This window comes from Populus euphratica, unplaced genomic scaffold (assembly GCF_000495115.2).
Source record: "Populus euphratica unplaced genomic scaffold, PopEup_1.0 scaffold1.1, whole genome shotgun sequence".
Classification (NCBI taxonomy): Eukaryota; Viridiplantae; Streptophyta; class Magnoliopsida; order Malpighiales; family Salicaceae; genus Populus; species Populus euphratica.
The window spans coordinates 4,517,493-4,530,389 of NW_011499845.1; the positions used below are offsets into that span (position 1 = coordinate 4,517,493).

The 12,897-nt window shown below is 36.5% G+C and overlaps 2 protein-coding genes across 4 annotated transcripts; one reads left to right on the forward strand and one right to left on the reverse strand.

Moving 5' to 3' along the window:
- Positions 1-186: 186 nt before the first annotated feature.
- Positions 187-2,649, forward strand: TBL4 (TRICHOME BIREFRINGENCE-LIKE 4). Its single transcript, XM_011022187.1, has 5 exons — positions 187-716; positions 825-1,017; positions 1,572-1,765; positions 1,913-2,071; positions 2,231-2,649. The coding sequence occupies exons 1-5, from the start codon at positions 187-189 to the stop codon at positions 2,565-2,567; spliced, it is 1,413 nt and encodes a 470-aa protein (XP_011020489.1). The 3' UTR covers positions 2,568-2,649.
- A 2,478-nt stretch (positions 2,650-5,127) lies between these two features.
- On the reverse strand, positions 5,128-10,289 carry LOC105122860 (uncharacterized). Of its 3 annotated transcripts, XR_841761.1 has the most exons (7): positions 10,081-10,289; positions 9,287-9,470; positions 9,121-9,179; positions 7,213-9,021; positions 6,317-6,467; positions 5,476-6,195; positions 5,232-5,445 (listed from the first exon to the last, which is right to left on the reverse strand). XR_841761.1 is itself a non-coding variant. In XM_011022200.1 (6 exons), exons 2-6 carry the CDS (start codon positions 9,402-9,404, stop codon positions 5,528-5,530), a joined length of 2,805 nt encoding a protein of 934 aa, XP_011020502.1. In that variant the 5' UTR covers positions 9,405-9,470; positions 10,081-10,289; the 3' UTR covers positions 5,128-5,527. The 3 variants fall into 3 exon arrangements, 2 of the variants coding, with proteins under 2 accessions (XP_011020502.1, XP_011020516.1); XM_011022200.1 differs by having other exon boundaries at positions 5,128-6,195; XM_011022214.1 differs by lacking the exons at positions 9,121-9,179; positions 9,287-9,470; positions 10,081-10,289 and adding an exon at positions 9,192-9,235 and having other exon boundaries at positions 5,128-6,195; positions 7,213-9,022.
- Positions 10,290-12,897: the final 2,608 nt, after the last annotated feature.

Genomic DNA, 12,897 nt, shown 5'->3' on the forward strand with positions numbered 1-12,897 from the left:
AAGCATAAAATTGAATATGAAGAGCAACCCCAACGAGCCCCTTGTAAAAAGTATAAACTACCCTTCCCTCCAAATTTTTTTTCTGTTACACACAATCGGTAAAAATGCACAGAAACAACTAAAATCAACCATGATTTAAACAAACCGGACGGGGACTATCTTCAACTCTTTCTCGTTAACACTTCCATGGCACCTTTCAAGAACCTTTTCACCACTTCCATTAACATCTCAAGAACCCTATCTTTCCCTTTACCAAGATCAAGAACCCACCATTTAGCCATTGCCCTTCTCCTTCTTTCGTTATTCTTCTTCACCTCTACATCTCTAACCAACCAATTGCCGTCTTTTTTAACTGCATCTTCTCTTGCTTCTAGCATTCTTTTTGCAGCAAACTATATTTCTCCATTCTCTTCAATCACATCTTCAAGAACATGTTTAGTCTCTGACTCAACCGATAACTGCACACTCTCTTCTGTTACTGCAATGGAGAGAACTCGCATGAATCCAAGAAAAGAAGAAGAAATTGATGATGTTATTGCAGGCCTTAGTTCTTGCGATATATTTAATGGAAATTGGGTTCTTGATGATTCTGATCCTATTTACCAACCCGGGTCTTGCCCTTTTTTAGATGATGCCTTCAACTGTTTCAATAACGGAAGGCCTGACGTGGACTATCTTCGATATCGATGGAAACCTCATGGATGCCACATTCCAAGGTCTAAAGACAGATTCACTCGGTTTCTTTTAATTTTCACATGAGTTGTGCTCTTTTGCATTTGAGGATTCTTTCTCTGTTATTATTGTGGGTTTGTTGGATTGTGCAGGTTTGATGGGAGACAGATGTTGCGAATGTTAAAGGGGAAGAGAATGGTGTTTGTGGGGGACTCGTTGAATAGGAATATGTGGCAATCTTTGGTGTGTGCACTGAGAGAATCAGTGGAGAATAAGAGCAGAATCTTTGAAATTGAGGGTCGGCGAGAGTTGAGGACTAGAGGGTTCTACTCTTTCAACTTCGTAGTGAGTTAAAGAAAATCTAGTTTTGTTAATTCTATATGTTAATTGCCGTTGGTTGTACTGCTATCATTCATGTCCCTTCAGTCCTGTTAGGTTCTCCATGCATTGCTCACAATGGCTCCTGTAATTAATTCATCCATTTCTGATTGTCAGAGACCTCCTCTATGCTCAATCTCTTTTGTTAGTGATTAAGGTAGCACATCTGAATAATGGGGTTTTTCATTAGCACACAGTAATCAGGTCATTACAGAATCTCCTAGTAAGCAAATCTATCTTAAGTGTTTATTATAACTGGAAATGTCAGCACATCACTGGAACCATGTTCAAATCTGCATGTTCTGGTGGGTTAATTTAAGATGCAAAGCCTGCAATATTGCAACTGCAAAACTATGGGCTTATCCTCACCAATACTCTTTTACTTTGACTTAAAATCATCCAACCACATCCCTTCTACTGTGTTGTTCGACTTCTATAAAATGCTGTCGAAAGTCAAAAGAAGTTTTGCCAAATGAAAGTTTCAGAGTTAAACATCTGACTGTGCTCTTCCTACGATGCAGGATCATAATTGCTCGATAGACTTTGTAAAATCGCCATTCCTTGTTCAAGAATGGCGAAGCTCAGACAGGCGTGGAAATCGAAGAGAAAGACTCAGGCTTGACATGATCCAAACCCCTTCTTTCAATTACCATGATGCTGATATAATCATCTTCAACACCGGTCACTGGTGGACGCACCAGAAAACATACAAAGGGTAAGCTCTACATTAATTTCAAGATTTCGCATGATTTATAAGCAAATTCCTAACCCTATACCCTCTATATTCATCGTCATAGTCAACGTTTTATTACTTTTACCATTGAAAATTAATATGCTAATATCTTTTCATTTAATATTCCAGCAAAAATTACTTCCAGGAAGGTAGGAAAGTCTATAACAGGCTAGAAGTAAATGAAGCTTATAAGAAAGCTTTATGGACATGGGCAAAATGGGTTGATTCTAACATCAACAGAAGCCATACCAGGGTCTTCTTCGGTGGATACTCAGCTTCTCACTTCAGGTAAACAAGAAAATACAACTGCTAATTATTCCTGCTACCCCCCTTGGTTTCACAAATTGTACATTAGTTGATCAAGTGATCTTACATGGTAACACTGCTAATTCTGATTTTTCCACATCAAGCTTATCGTTATCGAATTTTCTTTTTGTGGCATGGCAGGAAAGGGAAATGGGATTCAGGCGGGCACTGTCATGAAGAAAGGCAGCCTGTAACAAACGACACTCAACTTAAACCATATCCATTGATGATGAAGATTCTTGAATCTGTTATATCAGAGATGAAGACGCCAGTTTTTTACCTCAACATTACCAGAATGACAGGGTACAGAAAAGATGGGCATCCTTCGGTTTACCGGAAACCTAATGCCCATCAAAGAACTCCTGGGATTATCCAAGATTGCAGCCATTGGTGTCTTCCCGGTGTTCCAGACTCCTGGAATGAGCTTTTCTACGCCACTTACCTTTTATCACATCATGATTTGTCAAGCAACCACTAGACCGACACTTGTTGTAGTTCATGTTGTCCAACTGATAAATAGTGTAAAAATTCAAATGTCCCACACAATCTTGTAGCAGTTAAACCGTGGCCCTTGTAGATTTTTAATATAGAGAGAAGATGAAATGCGAAAGAAAGCTTGAAGTTGATTGTTTTTAAGCTTTACTTTCTCGAACCTAAAAAAATATCATTCCTTTATTAGACAACAAGTGTGAACACCAACACAACAGTAAATACCTTATGTGGTCCCATACCATATGATGGTGAGACCACCATATTAATTTTCATGTGATGGTTGTCTTTTGATTAAAAAAATATCATTCCTTTATTAGACAATAGGTGTGAACACCAACACAACAGTAAATACTTTATTATTGTATGTGGTCTCATACATACCATGTGATGGTGAGACCACCATATTAATTTTTATGTGATGACTGTCTCTTGATATTAATATTAATATGATTCGGGTACTGTAGCGACAGATTTGAAAATAGAAGAGAAAAGAAGAAAATCAAGAGAGAAAAAGAGAAGAAGAGGCAGTAGAACAACCTGCATTCTTCCTTCGATTTCCAGCTCGTTCATAATTGGATCGGGCTGAGATTTTGACAGCAGCTTCTAGACACATTGATCTTCATTCTTGACGGTGATCGAAGATTGGTGGTGTGAAAGCTGACCGTTTTGATAGAAAACGGAATAATTCTCCTTTAATCTTGTTGTAATCCGAGAATAATTGTTCTTGATGATATATATGTTGTATCCCTTAGTTGAATCTGAGGAAGAATGATTGTGTATCCCTTAGTTGAATATGAGGAAGAATGATTGTGAACCCATTATTTGTTGATAGTGGAAGTTTTTAGGTGGACTACGGTCCCGTGGTTTTTTCCGCATCGGGTTTTCCACGTTAAAAATCTTGGTATTGATTTTGTGATTATTTGTATTATTTTTATCATTGTTTGATTCTATTTTACTGCACAAAGAGGGAAAGAATTGAGACTTGTCTGAATTAATTCGGATAAATTAATATCCGGTTGTTCCTAGTTTTCCCAACACTTAGTAACCGGCACAATTTCTTGCAACAGCAAGGCATTTGCATAATCCCAATTCACCAAAAAAAAAATAATTTAATACCGTTTTAGTGTGGTCGATTTTAGAGTGTGTTCACTGTCCGACTAGAATCCCACCAAATTGAAGGCATTGGTCTGGGATAATAATCGACTGTCCTGTCCATCCTGCTCTATAGGCATTGAAGATTTAAATCCTACCATTTATTGCATATCATTTTCAGTTATCACAAGGAGCAACGCATTAAACGTTCTAAGGGTTTTTAACCTTCGCTCTCAACGTATTCGATGAGAAAAATGATTGTGCATGATCTCTAAACAATCGAGTATTACATAGGTTCGAGAAGGAAACTTGTATATTTGCTTGCCCGTGATTTGAGGGAGCCTGAGAGTGCGTGGGTTAATAATCTATGAGTTTGCAAGGTACAAAACGCTGGTTACTAACATCACGGCCATGGCGAGGCAGTCCCCTGAGAATTTGGGTTGTCTGTGTCATGAAGATTGGCATGGGGAATGTTTTGTGACCTGCCATGCTGCAAGTTGCAAAGGAAGGGCAGAGATGGCCACATGCTTTCACACCGTCACCATTCCTTGTATTATGCATTCTACCGCTGCTTTGATGAACAGCAATAAGTTCGACTTTCAAGTATAGCATTAAATTATAGGAGAAAATATATCCTATGGTAGCGTTCTCTGGTACATCACTATAAATTGATATTCTGCTGATCTTTTTAATGTCATTTGGACGCTTTACTTTTCATTATAATTAATTTAATGATAATTAATGTGAATGGATTAATTTACCCATCCACCACTCTTGTATATTGTGAAGGATTTTTATCTTTTACATGGATAAGTCCATAACAAATCTTTTGAATCAAAGATGAAGAATTATGTGGTTTGTCTGAAACCAAAGGATTTCTTCTTTTTTTTGGCATTCGCTTGGTTATTATTTTCTTTTAAGACGACTATATTTTTCTTTTTCCTTTTTATTTTCTTGACGTCATATCTCTTACCAAAAACAATTTAGTACACCATGCTCTAAAAAGTTATTGCAATTAAGTCCCTAAATGTCAGTTTATATTTTATTTTATTCAGTGGATTTTTTTACGAGTATTTAGTAGGGTATACAATGAAGCCATGTTAGCTGGTTTGTTTTTTCTTATCCATAAATGCTTCAACATTTCGAGTTCTCCCAAGGATGAGCAAGTACCCGCTTTATACCTCCGCAAAACGAGCGTTCCCCGAGATACGCATTTCATTGATAAAATACAAAACTAGAGGCTTAATTAGAAGACTTTAGAAAGTTCATGCACTTGTTTTGCAGCAGCTCGAGTTCTCTCAAGGATGAGCAAGTACCCGCTTTATAACTCCGCAAAACGAGCGTTCCCTGAGATACGCATTTCATTTATAAAATACAAAACTAGATGCTTAATTAGAAGACTATAGAAAGTTCATGCACTTGTTTTGCAGCAGAAAAACTTCATAGACTTGATCAGTGGAATAAGAGAATTGGTTTTATAAGATGGAGCTCAAGTGATGATCTCAGTTGAACCAGAGTTCACATTTTATGTATTATATAACATTCATAAGAGAATTGGTTTTATAAGATGGAGCTCAAGTGATGATCTCAGTTGAACCAGAGTTCACATTTTATGTATTATATAACATTCATAAGCTGGCTCTTCCAATCCTCGATCTACAAGTTATGAACACTCTCATCGATTCACAAGCCAATAAATGAAGCAAACAATTAATCCCAAGAAAAACACACTTGGGGATCTCCCTCGTACAATTCTAACGAAGCACAACCACTAGGTGTTTGTTCTCCACAAGCACAGCCACCATACAATTTCCCCAATCTCTGTGCACTGAATATTATCTGCTGCTATTGGCATCAAAACCGCAAGATATCAGAAACCACTTCATTAACCAATGAATTAAATATTTCGCTTTCAAACTCCACTCCAAGCGCATATGCATCAACTTCAAAGTCCAGCCACCTTCCATACTGACTGCTCATGTCCTTGTCTACAAGTTCATCCACCATACAATCCCCCATCCTGCTCCATTCAGAGATCTCCTTGTACATATCTTCAGCTAGCCATTCCTTTCTTCTTACCATTGTTGTCCCTTTCACCCATGCTTTGTATCCACCACCAACATATCGTCTGCATCTCAGATCCAAGCATTCACTTGCACAATCAAATAATACTTTCCGCTCTAGCCTAGAATCAACACCATCACTTTCAAGCATAATTTTTTTCCTTTCCAGATGATGGAAGAGATGAGGGTTTATGATCTTGGAAGCCCGACCTAATGCCAAGTCCTGAAACATCGATTCGATATTGCATAGTATCTTCTCCACATATTGTACTTCCCACTTTTTTGATCTCACAAGGCCTGTCACAGCTAACATGTTTGAATGTTTTCTAGCCACTGTTCCAGTTGATGTTGAAGAAGCAGAATCTGATAACTCCATATCAGCATCTACAAAATGAACCCTCTTCGTAGAGCTCAAACTAAGAACTTCCTGGGTTTGAATGGATGAACAATGCTTGTTCCCTGAAATTATATTTGCAATCATTTTAGCCTTGTTGGCATCAACTGGTACCCTTATGAAATTCTGAACGACTAAAAAATATTAGTACATGTAATTAAAGATTGAGAAATGCACTGCCCTTACCTTCTGTGCTGCAACTATCCATACTGTCCAAAGAGCTGCTACTTTCAGTTGAAAAAGAATGTTCAAGAACAGAGACTGGACTAGGACGTCTACAATCAAGTAGCTGTCTGGAATCATTTGATTTGCTGCTACAGTCCATCTCATCAACTCCCTGATATGCAACAGTTGCATCAACTACCAACACATGAAATAGTGCTAAAGTTGGCAATATTAACCTTTGAAACTACATTAACTAACCAGATTAATAACGAGAAGAGGGGGGCTCCACAAAATCTAAAATGCTAACTTCACGGCATGAGTGACTCCTATGTTAACTTTTTATAAGAAGGTTACTTGACCCCTAATAATGCACTGTGAGTTACTGAAATACAGTTTTGGTCTTTTTAAAGTTAAAAAACACGCAATAAATGTAGAATAATAAACCATAAACATGAATTTGGAACTGAGCTCTCCTCTCCAGACTGAAAATGGAAAACATAAGAAGCCAGCAAAAGAGAAATACATAGCTTGAGAATGGAAAACAGAAATATGTGAAATTCAAAGCACATAAGCAGTATTATGAAATGAACACCAGCCTGGCCCTAGTAAAGATAGCCAGACATCCACCACCTTATCCATTACATGCTAGACAAGGAGGATTGAGGTAAACCAGCTGGCTCTTTGGCACACACTACTTCAAGAAAGCAATATCTGTAGAATTTTCTCAGTTTGAGATTCATGGCAGCGGCATTTAAAATAAGCACCTAAAACCATTTTTATCATATACTGAAAACTAACCAAAATTTCTTGTGCCTGGCAAAATATCTTCATTAAACTTTTACACACACACACACACACACACACACATAATTGGTTGTGTTGGACTTTCTTTTTATAGGAAATTCAGAAATATGCACCTGAAAAATGTGTTTCAATCTGGGAACTGCAGGATCAGTGAAGAATAAGGAAGAGGGAGAATCATAGCAGCTATCTGATTTATCTATGCATGAGACTCTTTGATCCTTGTTATCATGTAACCTTGGTGCAGCGCCGCCTGAACTAAAAGTGGATATAGAACTAGAAGACTCGACACCTTTAGTCAATTCCCTTAACTTTTGTTCCAAAAGAGAACTCAAAGCATCCCCTCCTATCACATTATATCCCACTGAAGATAGCTTCTTACTATCTGTTTCAAGCAACAATCTCTTGCTACAATTATCCATACAAGAACCACTATTTTTCTGTCCAGCCTGAGTGGGTGTTTCTGAACCAGGCATAGACCGTGTCAAGGGGGCTGTGAATGTAAACGAGACAACATCCATGCCTTTCCTTTTACTTTCTTCTGCCCAACTAAAGTGCCTGTCATTAACTGGAGTAGGTTCAACAGCCTTCCGATTTCTGTCAATCAGCTTGTTATCAACAACCTGGTTTTTCTCAACATGCAAATTTCCATCAATTGATCGCTTCTTCCTGGGATTATTCACCGTACTATAGTTAGAATTCCCCTTCTCGCCTTCTCTCAAATCCAAGTCCAGCTTCCTGGATCCACTTTTGGAGCCAAAAGACTTACCAGAAGTTTTCTGCCTCGCAGGAGGATTCCCAGACAGAACTCTTTTACCCTGCAGGTTGGAAACCAAGGGCTTTGAAGGCAATTTGTCTTTATCCATTATGCAATTTTGTTTCTGGTTATTCTGCCTCAGCACACCAGATGTATTCTGTATTGGAGATCTTTTTTGCAAACTCTTTTGGACATTAGGTTGGCACTTGAAGGACTGGCTTGATGAAACCTCTCTCAGTTCTTTCTGGCCTACAAAGCCTTGACTGCTACTTGAATTCAAACCTTCTCTTCTCTGAACATTGACCTTTGCTTGGATTGCAAGTGAGATAGACTTTCCCTTAGTCTTTGAACTAGAAGAACCTTCTTCAGTCTCAGAAAAAGCCCTGCAAGATGTATCATCTGATCCATTCCAGCTTTTGTTCAAAGACTGCCCCTTTAGATGCTTGGCAGCATTTGACTCAACTGGTCTTCGAGAAGTTTCTGCAAGTCTTAAATTTTTATGAGAAACTTCCACTTTCTCTTTTGGTTCTCGAGTTCTCAAGGCTGCTGAAGAGGACCCAGCCAGAGGCATTTTCTGAGCAACCTCCAGTTTTTCTTTAAGATCCCGAACTTTCAGTGGTACTGAAGAAGACCCAACAGCAGGCATTTTGGGTTTGGCTGCTGCTTGGGGACCAGGCTCAATAATTTTTGCAGCTGCTTCCATTATGTGAGCAGCAGTTTTGTTCGGAATGAAACCAGGACTCTTGATTGGAGATAGAAGTTTATGGTGGGTAATTGGAATCGATTTGGCTGACTTAGGAGGCAGGATTTCAGTTTTAAACTTTTCAATAGGCCTGCTCAGGACCTTATGGGGCTTAGACTCCTCAAAGTTTCTAGGAGGGCCATCCTCCTTATCAAGCAGATTTCCTGAGTATGCGATTTGATGATCCTGGTAGTAATCAAAATTTCTCCTGCCACGAGAAGCATCTCGAAGAGATTGAGTGTCAAAAAAAGGTGTAGAATTGGGCTCTGATAAATTAGATGTTGGCATGGAGTCCAATCCCATGAGCCTGGCTACTACTCCAGGGGCCCTAGCTCCATATCCATCATCATCAGTTACCGATGAAGCACAGCTATAATCACTGCCCCCTCTAATACCCGACCCTGCTCCATTTTCATCATCATCCATCTGCAAATGTAATTACAACTATTAGATACATCATCATCTCAAAAAATCGAATAACAAGATAAACAACAAAAGACAAATGGCATTAAGTCCACAGCCCACCAGATGAAGCCGAGTCATTGGCAAGCTCCCATCACTTCTCTTTCCTTGTTTTGAACGCTCTACAATGAGTCAGATGAAGCCGAGTCATTGGCAAATCCATAACCAACCATACAAGAGACTAATCTATACATGAAGATGTAAGATGTAAGGAAAGAGAAACTTATACCTGGTAAATCCGACCTGCTTGAAAACAACTTTTTCCTAGATTTTGCAGTCCAATCAAACAGCTGAAAAAAACCACCCACGTATCCTCCACTTTTAGAACCTTCTTTCTCAATTCCCATTTTCTTAATACAAAAAGATCAATCCCTCTTCAGCATCTATAAGTGGAAAAAAGTAGAAGGCTACACCTGCAATTTGATGAAACTGAAACATGGTTTAATCCCCAACTAAATTGCATTTCTTGATGCTTTCCACTGATAATTTACACTTTCATATGGACACTTCAAATCATAGGAAAAAGTAAAACTAATTAAACAAGTGAGAAATAAAATTAAGATTAAGGAAGCTCATTCATATAGCAATAAAATTACTAAATCTTAAAACTAAGATTCATATTTGGTTATAATTATCCATAACAGTCCATTTATATAAACCTATGTTTCTGAACCAAGACCCAGATATTTCAAGCAAATGGTACACTATTCTAGCTTAGATTCAAATTTCAGTGAGCTGCAATTTTCTCAGCAAAAACGTACCATCACATCAGAGATTAGGACTTTCAGCTAAATAAATAGAACCCACGAAACACTTTCACTGGTTATGTTGAACACAGTCTATAATCTCCTAATTCAATCTAATTATAACAAAAGATGCTCTAAAGATTAAGACTTTAGATTAACCAAACAAAACCCAGAGATTATTTTCACTTATTATCTTAAAAAAAATTCCTGACCCAATCCAATTATATATAAAATGGTCTCCAGAGTTTGAAACTTGAAAAAAATAAAAAAACTTTACATGAAAGCAACGACGGGGTGATGATGAATATCAGCTAAAAGTCCTTGGACCCTTCTTTTCCCTTCTTCAAGCAAATCTCCTGGGAGTGTAGGGTTTCAGTGTGAGAGAGAACTCAGGAATGATTTTGCAGAGATTAATGGGGGACTAGGAGAGTGAAAGGTCGTGTCTTTCTCATAGATGGGGTGTGGAGTTCAAATGCAATTAATGGACAGACAACTTCAATAGCATTCGCTTATGTTATTTTAAAAAACAATAATAATTATTATTATTATTATGCTGTTGTTATTATTTGAATGGTTAAAAAAATAAAAAAGAAAGTTATAACGTCTCTTTTTTTTCGGGGAGGGAGTGATTTCAAATTTCTAAACGGGCAACTCAGTTTGAGTGACTCATCATTTGAAGGCTATGATAAACTTAGAACAAGATGTACAGGATAAGTAAAATATTCCAGTGATGAATAGAGAAGTGGCTCCTTAAAACACGTGCCAGTCGGGGAATATTGGTGTAGAGAAAAAGTATGCACTGAGAGGATACGCCAACAAGATTTCGAAATGTCAAGTACTGGAAGACGGATCTGCAATTTGGGGTGAATTATCGTATCGTATGTTGCTCGTATGTTAATTTACCTCGTGACATTTTGAGGGATGTGTCGGTTCACATGTTGGTTTATTTTCTGTATTACCATTTCGGATATGAACTTAGGCATGCTGCTTGCTAGCCGGAAATAGATGTGTTTTTTTTTTAAAAAAAAAATTAGTATATTTTAGTATTTTTAGATTATTTTGATGTATTGATATCAAAAATAATTTTTTAAAAATAAAATAATATAAATATTATTTTGAGTTATTTGTAAAAACACTTTAAAAAAGCATACATGACTACATTTCTAAATAAATTTATTATAAACAAGCTTTGAAGTAACAAGTAAATACTTATTTTATTATTAATTTAAATATAGATATTTTGTTTATCAATATATATATGCAAGAACTTTGATTTAAAATCAAATAAAAGTTTGAATGTATTCATGACATGCACGCTAGATTTATAGATTTTTATAATAATTACTATGTTATTATATATTTACGTGGTTATAAACTAAAGATATATTTTTAATTGTTGAGTATCTAGACAGCACAAACCACACACAAACGAGAGGAATGTTAAAATGAGCATGAAACCATGTGGGAGGATTAATAATAAACAGGTTCAGGCTCGAGAATGAGAGCCAACAAAGAGCAAAGATAGCAAGATTAACGTGCCTCAGTATTCATCAGCACTTTCAGTAGTCAATGGTAAGGGTGTTTTCTTTTTAAACTGAACAAATCGACAAGCATGTGTGCTCGCAATATCATATATATCGACCGGTGGATAAAAGTGATAAGAAATTACTGTTATCTCGTTGGCGCTCGTAGTCATTACCATCATGCCAAACGAAAACAAGGGAGAGGGGGCATTTAGCGCTGTTATTTTATCAATTATGGAGGTCTTGAGATTGTTGATTAAAAATTATTTTTTATTTAGTTTTTATATTATTTTAAAATTGTTTTGATTTACTGGTTTTAGAAAATAATATTTAAAAAATTATTTTGATGTATTTAAAATAAATACTTTGAAAAATAATAATAATTACATTCTCAAACCCCATTTAAATGTACTCTTAACTTCTTAAGTAAAAAAGAAGATAGATATATAATTTTAAAAAAATAGATAAAAACTATCGCGAGGGTTTTTAAAAATATAATGATAATTTTTTTTAAAGTATTTTTTATTAGTTTTTAAAAATATAATGATAAATTTTTTTAAAGTATTTTTTTATTTAAAAAGATATATTTTATTTTTAAAATTATTTTTAATATCAACACATTAAAATAATCTAAAATATAAAAATTATTGATTTGAAAAAAAAAATTAAATATTTTTTTAAACCAATAAGAAGGACAGTACATGCAAAACCCTCATGTGGGCACTTCTTCTTCCTTTTTTTTTTTTTTCAAAGAAAAAGACAAAGTGCTGGCCTTTTCTCTGTAATTTGAATCCATCTCGTCTCAACTGTGAACTAGAATTATTATTATGTTTATCAATTTAACAATCCAGCACCCAAAAAAATTAAAATCTTTGATGCAAACCACTAACCCATGTCAACTGCGGTGCTTGTTTCAGAATCAGCTGCAACAAATTGAGCTTCACCCCCTTGTGGGCCAGCTATTTACTCCTTAATCGACGGGAATGAGCTAGCGTAGCGTCGATAGCTTGTGAAAAAAAGCAGCCCATTCATCTGGATCCTTGCGTAATCAGGGAGCTCATCGAAGACGTGGCTCTCTTTTATTGCAATTCCATGATATTTATGGAGCAAATGATATTAATCTAAAAGGATGCATATACATTAGTTTTTTTTACTTAAAAATATATTAAATTAATATTTTTTATTTTTAAAAATTTATTTCTAATATTAACAGATAAAAACAAATACACACACGTAACACCAGTTGAAACGCGGGGCATAGACCCCTCATTTTAGGCTGCACAGTAACTGTCTGGCATAAAGCAAAACGATGAAATTTATTCCAATCACGACTTTAAATAAACGAAAATATGTCTGGGACGGGTCCCATGTAGCAAAACATTTTTTTTAGATTAACGTGGGTGTTCGGATCAACTTGCGTGCACCATGACTAATCTCACGGGCCCTGAAGTTAATGACTATGTAAGCCTCTAGTAGCCATCATATGAGCAATCAAGGACTCGAACCTGAGACCACAGAAAAAGCAAACCCTTTAGTCCCAAATCTTTACCACTTGACCACCACCTAGATCG

Excerpts from the sequence above, each read along its gene's own strand:
- TBL4 (XM_011022187.1), top strand. The coding sequence starts at position 187 with ATGGCACCTTTCAAGAACCTTTTCACCACTTCCATTAACATCTCAAGA. Across the intron at positions 717-824 it reads CATGGATGCCACATTCCAAG|GTTTGATGGGAGACAGATGT; the intron begins GTCTAAAGACAG and ends TGGATTGTGCAG. Across the intron at positions 1,766-1,912 it reads CACCAGAAAACATACAAAGG|CAAAAATTACTTCCAGGAAG; the intron begins GTAAGCTCTACA and ends TTAATATTCCAG.
- LOC105122860 (XM_011022200.1), bottom strand. The coding sequence starts at position 9,404 with ATGGGAATTGAGAAAGAAGGTTCTAAAAGTGGAGGATACGTGGGTGGT. Across the intron at positions 9,022-9,120 it reads CAATGACTCGGCTTCATCTG|ATGGATGATGATGAAAATGG; the intron begins GTGGGCTGTGGA and ends TTACATTTGCAG. Across the intron at positions 6,196-6,316 it reads GGATAGTTGCAGCACAGAAG|GGAACAAGCATTGTTCATCC; the intron begins GTAAGGGCAGTG and ends ATATAATTTCAG.